Source organism: Poromitra crassiceps, assembly GCF_964638095.1.
Source record: "Poromitra crassiceps genome assembly, chromosome: 18".
Classification (NCBI taxonomy): domain Eukaryota; kingdom Metazoa; phylum Chordata; class Actinopteri; order Beryciformes; family Melamphaidae; genus Poromitra; species Poromitra crassiceps.
The window spans coordinates 2,628,308-2,638,307 of record NC_139636.1 but is presented as its reverse complement, the minus strand read 5'-3'; the positions used below and the strand labels follow the sequence as shown (position 1 = coordinate 2,638,307).

The window sequence follows — 10,000 nt, the reverse complement described above, 5'->3', positions numbered from 1 at the left end:
CAAAACCAAGCACTGATCCATCATCCAACCATTCCTCATTTGCCCCAACCACTCGCAGTAGGCAGTCCCATGAGGTATAGTGAGGTATGTATGAGGTATAGTGGGCAGTCCCATGAGGTATAGTGAGGTATGAGGTATAGTAGGCAGTCCCATGAGGTATAGAGAGGTATGAGGTATAGTAGGCAGTCCCATGAGGTATAGAGAGGTATGAGGTATAGTAGGCAGTCCCATGAGGTATAGAGAGGTATGAGGTATAGTGGGCAGTCCCATGAGGTATAGTGAGGTATGAGGTATAGTGGGCAGTCCCATGAGGTATAGGAAAGTACCCATAGAACTTTAGGCTATCATTCCAGCACTCATTGCTTTGAATTAGACCAGGCTTTTTAAGTCTAAGTGAAGTCCAATAATATTTATTAATGTTATTTTTTGATCAAGTGTTTGGGGGGTTTTCTCCCATTTTCTCCCCAATTGAACTTGGCAATTCCCCCTGCTGTCCCGGTCGTTGCTCCACCCCCTCTGCCGATCTGGGGAGAATTGTAGACTAGCACCATGCTTCCTCTGATGCTTATACCGTAAATTCCGGACTATAAGCCGCGGCTTTTTTCCCGTTTTTTGGCCTTTTTTGGCCCCTGCGGCTTATATAACGGTGCGGCTTATCTATGGATTTAAAAAAAAAAAAAAAAAAATCTCTCTTTTTTAGCACTCTTTCTAACTATAAATCCACTTCTGTTTTAATTTCCTCTCTTGCCCTCTTTTAACAACATAACATAACATAACATAACACAACACAGGTAAGCAGAAAGAAAAAGACGAAGCAATCACCGCCATGAATGAGGAAATGACTCACCTGCTGGAGGCTGGAGATACACCGGCTTGGGCTAAACTTTTACTCCGTGAAACACTATCGATTAAGTCCGACATCGCTCAGAGGTTTGAGCAGCTTGAAAACAAGTTTGAAAACGTGCAGAAGTCCATCCACTCACTCACTAAAGAAAAAAAGGCAACCGTGAACAGAGTTTCTAATGCGGAAAAGCGCATCAGCGCACTGGAGGACAAAAACAACACAGTGAGTCCGAAAGTGGATAAAATGCAAAAACAAATCGAAACCCTGCACACGCAGGTTGATGACTTAATCAGCAGGAGTAAAAGAAATAACATTCGCCTGATCAATGTAAAAGAGGGAGCTGAGATTGGTGACATGGACGCTTTCCTTGGCAAAATCCTGTGTTACATCCTGGACCTGAAGGAAGGCGAGAAACCACCAGAGGTGGACAGGGCACACCGGGCGCCTCGGCCACGTCCAGACCCCGGCCTGCCACCGAGGGCCATCTTCATCTGCCTACTCCGCTGGCCCGACCGTCAACTCATCCTCCAGGCTGCGGGGAAGAAGCCCCTCACCTGGGAGGGTACGCGCTTTTTCGTCCGGCAGGACCTCTCCGCGTTGGTGCAACAGAAACGCGCAACATACAACAGCATCATCGAAAAGGTTAAAGTCAATGGATATCGCTTTGGCGTACTGTACCCAGCGAGACTCGTCATAACCATTGATGGACAGCGGCGGAACAAGAGCTCAAAGTGAAACTGCCGAATATCTTTTGAGTTGGACTGGTCAATAGTACTGTGAGTAACTAAAATAAAAAAATAAAAAACGGAATTCTCTCTTCTTTAGCACTCTTTCTAACTATAAATCCACTTCTGTTTTAATTTCCTCTCTTGCCCTCTTTTCACCACACCGCGGACACTGTGTGCACTGTAAAAAAAAACACAGGTGGTGTTGTGTTATGTTGTTTTGTTGAAATGTTAATAAATGGGAGCTTCCTCAAACAGCCATCTCTTTTCCCCTCTGTGCATGAACCCTTACATATGGTAATTAAACATTAAAACACCAAAAAAAAAAAATACCATTAAAACACCCGCGGCTTATAGTCCGGTGCGGCTTATATAAGAAAAAAATAGTCAACTTTGCAGGTGCGGCTTATACACCGGTGCGGCTTATAGTCCGGAATTTACGGTACTTCTTTTCACCTGACAGCGAGGGGTTTCACCGGCAGGATGTCGCGCATGGGAGGATCACGTTATCCCCCCAGTTCCCCTCCCCCCAAACAGGCGACCACGACCAGAGGTCCGACCAGAGGAGGCGCTATTGCAGCAACCAGGACACATACCCCACTGGCTTCCCATCCGCAGACACAGCCCTTTGTGTCTGTAGGAGCATCTGACCAAGCCGGAAGTACCGCTGCCGGGAATTGAACCCGCGGGTGGTGGTAGGCGAGTGCTTTTAGAGTCCAATAATATTTATGAATTATTTTATAATGTATAAATTTGCTCTTACTATCCCTTACTGGACAACCCATGTTATGGACAATATTCTCCCAGACCTCTTGTTCAAACTCAGTGTGTGTAGGTCCCTTTGCCATGCTGTCTTGATTCTGGAGCTCGCTAGTTTCATTCATTTCATATCTGTGTGGCTGCACAGGAAGTAAACAGCGTGATTAGTGCTTCCCCTGGGTCTACAAGCTTACATCTTTAAATGGCTCCCCTTTCTTTCTCACCCAACAGCGACGGGAAATCCCACTGAGATCAATGTCATGGGACAGATATGAGTTATTGCACGGCGTACAGCGCGAGCCCCCAGGATACAGAGAGAGTGAATTATCAATGCAGCTGAACGTTTCGGGAACGCAAGAATTGCTCAGTGGAGGTGAAAGGGAGTCACGTTCCCTGGTTCCCTGCACTGTGTCAGAGTGAGCGCTCTCATGAATACATACTCTCACGTGACACGTCATACTCTGGGTGTCAGAGGCGTGACCACTGAGCAGTACCGGGTGTGAAGGTCAGGTGTAAGGACGCACTCCCACCACTGGCCATCCATTCCAGTTCATAATGACTGTGCCATTCCCCCATGAATAATTAATCCCACAACCTTTCAAACCACCACTATTGCATATCGCTATATATCTTAAAGGGCCACTGCCAATTTTCAACCAGCATTACGAAATCAGCAGTATATAATTATGCAAATTAACAATGTTTAACTTCCCTCCATCTTGCCTGGACCGAGATCTCCAAGTTCATTTGCTGTCAGTTTTGCCATAGTGTCACTATTCCTGCACTATCACTATCACTATCATCACTATCACTATCATTATCATTACTATCACTATCATTATCATTATTGCTCTCTCTACCTTCATTTGTCGGCAAACGGCTCATTTGGAGCAATTTGAAAATCGGCAAAGTGGCCCTTTAATGCTAAACTAACCTTGAAATGTAGCCTACCTCTACTGAAATTAATCAAACAACAAGAAAGCCTATGAGAAAGGCAGCCATGTAACTGTAAAAAAGAATTGTTGCAATTCCACATATATTTGTCTAGATCCATTTCAGAACTGCCGAGCATGGTGTTTTTTAGTTTGGGCAGTGTCTGGAGGCAGTGGCCTGTGTGACTTGATGGGAGGGGAGGGGGTGTGCTGCTGATTCCAATGCACTCCTGTGAAGTGCAGACATCATTTCATGGTGGCAGAAAGAAACCCTGGATGTGATGATGGACCGATGAATGATTGAAGTGATTTCTCCCTCCCTGCACCTCTTCTCCACTCTTTCCCTTGATTTGTTTTGATATTATTTTTCTCACTTTTTCTTTTTGCTTCAACCCCCCCCCCCCCCCCCCCCCGGTCGCTTTCTGGAGTTTCTATTTGTCAGCTTGACATTTTCTTTCTTTGTTTTTTTTTATTAAATAAGATAAGATCAGTCTTTATTGCTCCCATGTGGGGAAATCTAGTCCTTACTGCTGCAAAAGTACTGCGATTCAGCTGGAGAAAGGAAATATAATATATACACACAACTACATTATTCAAATAAGCAATAGTAGAAAAAGATCAAATTAACAATAGAATATTTTTGAATTGGTTTTGAAAATGTTTTCTCAACACAGTCGTCCTTAGATTAAAGTTAGAACATGAAAAACACCAGGATTAGTTAGATTAATGTGGTTTTCCCCTGACAACAATGATATCTACACCTATAGGTATAAGTAGATAAGTGAATACATTACAAGTATTACGCCCAACTGAACCAAAAATAACACTCCACCAAACCTTTTAAAATACCCAAGCATTATTAACATAAAAACATACAAAAACCACCAAGACAATAAATCAAGGAAATCAAACAACTGCCAACACACTAAATATAAACTCCCAGGCTGAGAGGCAAGACCCAGTGAACACCAGAAGCCATTGCCTGGAGCATTTCTCCACTTCTCTCCTGGGCCAGGCAGCTTGTTGATGGACTGATTAGTGCATGCAGAGCTGGGCAGAGCTGTAGAGATGGAGAGGAGCAGGGAATAAACACACATACCCTACTGCTCATACTGTACTCGCTGAAGGAAATAGAATACAGTATAAACACACTACAATATTCAAATAAGCAATACAATTGTAGAAAATAAATACAGTCAAAATATTGTTGAATTAGTTGTGAAAGGTTTGATGTTTTCTCAACATATAGAGCAGGATGTCATCCTTAGTTTAAATTTGCACTATTAAACTGTGTTTTGCCAATCATTTTAGAGCTGATGTTGACGACACCTGTCAGTCTGTTCTTGTCTTTTTGACACATATTCATAGATATTCATGGGTTGCAGTCATGGAATGTTTTTAGCTGAAGGGTCTGATGTATAATAATACATGTATGTTGTTGTGTTATATTTGTGTGAACTGTCCTGGGATATTCCTAGTTCCCAATACTGTGTAGTACCACACCGGACAACTGCCTTCGGCAAAAACACCCTCTCAGTCCAGGGCTGCCAAATCTGGAATTTGCTACCTCAAACTATAAGAAACTGTCTGTCATTCCCATCTTTCAAACACAACGTAAAAAAATGGATTTTAAATAGCCAAATCTGCGACCATGTGTAAATTGTACTGTAGTGCTCTTGTTTTGTTTGCTCTGTTATGCTTCTTGTTTTTGTTTTGTCTTGTCTTATTAACCTAGTTTAGTTCATTTTGGTTTACTTTAGTTTCTGATCCGTTTTGGTTTTGTTATTGCTCATGTTGTTTTTTGTATTGTTCTGTTTAGTTCTGTCCTGGTGCTGCCTCTGTCGTTTTTCTGTCTCTCTGTGGGGACTACGGATGTAATTTAGCATTCTTGCTAACTCCGGCTTATTTACGTTGCCTTGTGTAATGTTCATGAATATGCACTGTCCCGTCCAAATAAACAAATAAAGTAAAGTAAAGTACAAAAGGAATGTCAGATAAACCCACTCACAGGCCTCTCTCCCCCTCCCTCCCCCCCGGCAGGCATGCACACCAGCATCAGCGAGATCATCAAGGAGAAGACCCTGAAGCCGTCGCGCCGCAGCCTGCCCTGCCTGGCCCAGAGCCAGACTCACCCGCTCAACCTCAACCACTTCCTGTCTGTGCCTCTGACGCCCGAGCCCAAACCCGACCACTTCCTGTCTGTGCCTCTGACGCCCGAGACCGAACCCGAGGTCCAGGTCCTCAACCCGAGCATCAGCACCTCCTGCAGCACCCTCCCCCCGAGGACAGGTCAGTCGCTCCACCTGGTCACCGCTCCACCTGGCTGTTCTTTCAGTGTCTTCTCAAGCAGACTGGTGAATAGACCCTTTTCACAGTAGCAATTTTGTGTTTCAAGGCAGGGTAAACAGGTGTACCCAACAACATTAACGAGGGCCCGAAATACTTCAGTCGTAAATGTATTATATGTCGGATTCACTATTGTCAGAGTACACTTTCGGAAAATCCGACAACCTGTGGTTAGTCTGAGTGAAAAATTGGAATGAATGGTTAATGGTCTAACATGTTAAGTGTGTCATATGTCAACACCGTGTAACTTATGTGATAAATGACAAGGTGTTGACATATGACACCTTGTAACTTATGTGATAACCTTGATGTAACAACCTTTCCTCTTTTGTGTTGCTGCCAATGTTTTCTTTTTCTTTTTCTCGTTGTTGTGATAGAATAGCTAAAATAGCTAAAAATGTACCTTGATATTAGATTTTATTCTGCAGTTTTATTCTAGTAATCACAGACGGCCTGACCATCACAATTTCACAAGCTTTCCATCCAAATTATATTATTTGCGCTTTGTAATGCCATTTTTAAATTGTTGTTTCTTAGCAAGCCAATGCCATCGCTAGAAAGATCGGTGGCTCAAATAATTCTACACAGTCATTGCTTTTATATCACGTCGTATTGTATTGAATCGTGAGCCCTACAGTATCTTACATATTGAATTGTTTGGTGAGATATTATTGTTCCTTCCCTACACTAAGTGTTGTATGCAATGTATTCATTGTTATTGGTTAAAGGAACACTCCGCCCATTTTCAACCAGCTTTGTATCATTAGAACATCAGTAGTATATCAGAAAACTGTAAACGGTTTTGAAGTCTGTCATTTAATTTGACAGTTATTGAGTGTTAGAGTGTGGTCCACACTAACTCAAATTAATAACTCATTAACTCAAATCAACTCTCAATAACTGTCAAACTATTCATCATTCATCTAGTTTGACAGTTATTGAGAGTTGATTTGAGTTAATGAGTTATTCATTTGAGTTAGTGTGGACCAGTGATGTCACTGGTCCACACTTTAACACTCAATAACTGTCAAATTAAATGACAGACTTCAAAACCGTTTACAATTTTCTGATATACTACTGATGATGTTCTAATGATACAAAGCTGGTTGAAAATGGGCGGAGTGTTCCTTTAACACCGTCTGCATGGTCTATTCATATTCTTCTCAGTGTACACTCATTACAGTATTTCATTGTACTCAACAGGAATCCCATTACTACACAAAATCTCATAGCGGTGGTGACATTTTAGGCGAGCGCATAATATCCTATTATTGATTGAACAGATTGTATTAATGCTTGGGGGGGGATTTAGAAAGCATTGTGTAAAGTCGCAGCTGTCTAGTGTTCTCTCAGAGAGAGAGAGAGAGAGAGAGAGAGAGAGAGAGAGAGAGAGAGAGAGAGAGACAGAGAGAGAGAGAGAGAGAGAGAGAGAGCTGTCTAGTGTTCTCTCAGAGAGAGAGAGAGAGTGTGAGAGAGAGAGAGAGAGAGAGAGAGCTGTCTGTCTAGTGTTCTCTCAGAGAGAGAGAGAGAGAGTGAGAGTGAGAGAGAGAGAGAGAGTGAGAGAGTGAGGGAGAGAGCTGTCTAGTGTTCTCTCAGAGAGAGAGAGAGAGAGAGAGAGTGAGAGAGAGAGCCCGGGAAAGAGCTGCTGCTGCTAGTAAAACAATAGGCCACGCTATGAATTGGTAAAATGGCAGCAGCTGTCTGTGTGAGAGAGGGGTAATTATTCAGTCTTAATCATATCTTCAGCAGGAGGCGATTCAGAGGCGGTCCACATTGAGATTCAGCTTAGCATGAATCTCAGTGTGATTTCAGATGGCTGTACGACCTATCCATAATAGCTGGGATCTTCTTCATAGCCCACACTGCCAATACTCCTGACCTGATATATATTGCAGCCAAGTTAACACTTTTATCTCCCAAGCCAATGCATCTATTGGCGTTCAGTGTGGAGGAAGTTCATATTGATGTCTCTGAGGAAGACGCATCATTCACATTGGAATCAATTTCCCACTGACTTCAGGGTATGTCATGGACTTCAATAGTGTTTTGATGTCACCTTTATATACTGTATGTGATCATTTTGACACCATTCATTCTGAGGATATTGAAGTTGTGAGTGAAAGAAGTGAAGTTGGTGGATAACCCTGCCTTGTACCCCATTACTCTAACCTTAACACCAATAATACCAAGCAGCTGGGTCATCTCTCACTATTCTCCAGGGATGAACTAGCTAAAGATCAGCACACGACTCAGTCTTGACCCAAAAACCTTCAGAGGATAAGAGTGTTCTCCTCTGTAATAATCCCCCTGGATTAGGGAGAATGCTGATTAAAAAATGCCGTAAGAACTGATGATGATGCTTTGAAACTCATCCGTACCAGAGTTGATTACGTATTATACCGGAAAAAAAGTAGAGCACATAAAAAAATGAATTGCTGTTCGCTGGGGAATGTCATGTAGGTTCAGTCACTTCATGAAGTTGTGAAATCTGGATCTTGGTGTGAAAGAAGTGTTTGATTTGAGTTGACTTGACTTGACTTGACTTGACTTGACTTGACTTGACTTGACTTGATTAGATGTTTGCTAAAAAGAAAACATGAGAAGAGGACATGCATCTCAGAAACAACATCAAGGATAAAACACTATAAAGTCAAAGACTTGTTTCCATTGTGGTCCCTGGTCTCAGACAGACAAGTCAAAACAACAAAGAACAGGCATCGGTACATCAAATTCCAAAACTAATTACAATACTAAAAACCGTGAGACATGTTTTTTTAAAGCACATAGCACAAGCAGCATAGCTATGCTGTAACATTTTCTAGAAGCCAGGATTTGCTAGTGTGGTGAGCCAGCATTGCTAAGGGGGCCCTGTTGTTACAGAAGTTATGGAGCTTGCTGAGCTGCAGTTGTACTACCCTGGCATCCAGAGGGAGCCAGCCATAACTGCTGGTGCTGATAGTGCTTTTTCCCTACATGAACTCTCGAGGCTAGCCCCAAAGCTACCCCGATTAGTTTACTCTGGGAGAACTGCAACTTCTCTTTTAGAACTTTGGTCAGGCCTGAGAAAATTGATTTAATTTTTCAATCCACCTTGAATGCAACATCAACATGCCATAAGGGCTTTTTTCTTTGTTCCATACTGTGTGTGTGTGTGTGTGTGTGTGTGTGTGTGTGTGTGTGTGTGTGTGTGTGTGTGTGCGTGCGTGCGTGCTTCACAGTATGGGTTTAACGAAGCTTCCTATATATTTGATCGGTGTACATCTGTGGGATGTGTGAGTATTCAGGAAGGAAAGGAAACAGGATTGTCCTTCGTTCAACCTACGAGCGCTGATCTGTTTAATTACATCAGCATGTTTCTCTCTCGCACCCACATTCGACGAACCTGGATTATTATTATTTCTTTTTAGCTCAGATCTAACTTAATTATTGGCAATTGGATGAAGAAAAAGATTGACTTAAGCGCCAGCAGAAGACTTTATACAGATCGAATACTCTAGTAGAAATAGAATACTTTGTCTAGTTCCTTACTGATTCATTGACTACCTTATTGATCATGCTGTGTCTGTGCAGCGGAGGGTGGCACGGATCACTATGTGCACGTGGAGGAGTTGGAGGCGAGCACCTATGAGGCGAGGCCGGACGAGTCGTTCCTGATACAGAAGCCCATCACCCGTGCTAAATTAGAGGCACGCACAGATTCGCTCCAGGTACCAAACTCCTAAAGATTCACATTCATTTACAAGAATGGTACAAATCTCTCACAATGTGACACTAGATTGAGTCTGACATTGAGCCACTGACGGCCATCAAGCGTTAGCACAGTTTTGAACCTGCATCTGCTGTAAAGACTCCGAGGTGAAACACTGTCTCCACAGGGATCGAGGAAGAATCGAGCGAATACATCTGGGCTGCTTTTCCGAGATGGAAAGAAGCGGATCGACTACATCCTGGTCTACAAGAAGTCCAGTCCGCAGGTGGAGAAGAGGTGCACCTTTGAGAAGAATCTGCGTGCTGAGGGCCTGATGCTGGAGAAGGAGGTAGGAGATATCAAATCAAGAGAAAAATGGGTAAAGGGGTTGACAAATCAGGAAATTACAGAGATGCGATTCATGCCGACTAGAAGAGGATAAACTATTGAGAGTTTGGTTTGAGAAGAGAGACGCTGACTTTATTCAGGGTTTTTTTGTGTTTCTTTTCTTCTTGAAAGCCGTCCTTGACAAACAATGACATTATGTTTGTGAAGATCCATGCTCCTTGGGATACACTTTGCAAATATGCAGAGCAGATGAACATCCGGATGCCATTCAGGTAACTGTTGTTGGAATAGTATATAGAACGGGCCTTTGGTGACACTGGAAAAGGGGGCGTTACTGTTTTGTATTTGTTATTGATTG

At 42.9% G+C, this 10,000-nt stretch overlaps 1 protein-coding gene across 2 annotated transcripts in view; it reads left to right on the top strand.

The window, feature by feature from the left end:
• Nucleotides 1-10,000, top strand: part of ano3 (anoctamin 3) — a gene marked incomplete at both ends in the record, with an annotated part of 52,415 nt that overhangs the window by 20,937 nt on the left and 21,478 nt on the right. The window contains 4 exons of one of the 2 annotated variants that reach the window (XM_083654578.1): nt 5,301-5,549; nt 9,177-9,313; nt 9,491-9,643; nt 9,814-9,914. In XM_083654578.1, coding sequence (XP_083510704.1) covers nt 5,301-5,549; nt 9,177-9,313; nt 9,491-9,643; nt 9,814-9,914 — 640 coding nt within the window. Of the gene's footprint in view, nt 1-5,300; nt 5,550-9,176; nt 9,314-9,481; nt 9,644-9,813; nt 9,915-10,000 lie in introns of both variants that reach the window. The other variant, XM_083654579.1, reaches the window with a different exon arrangement.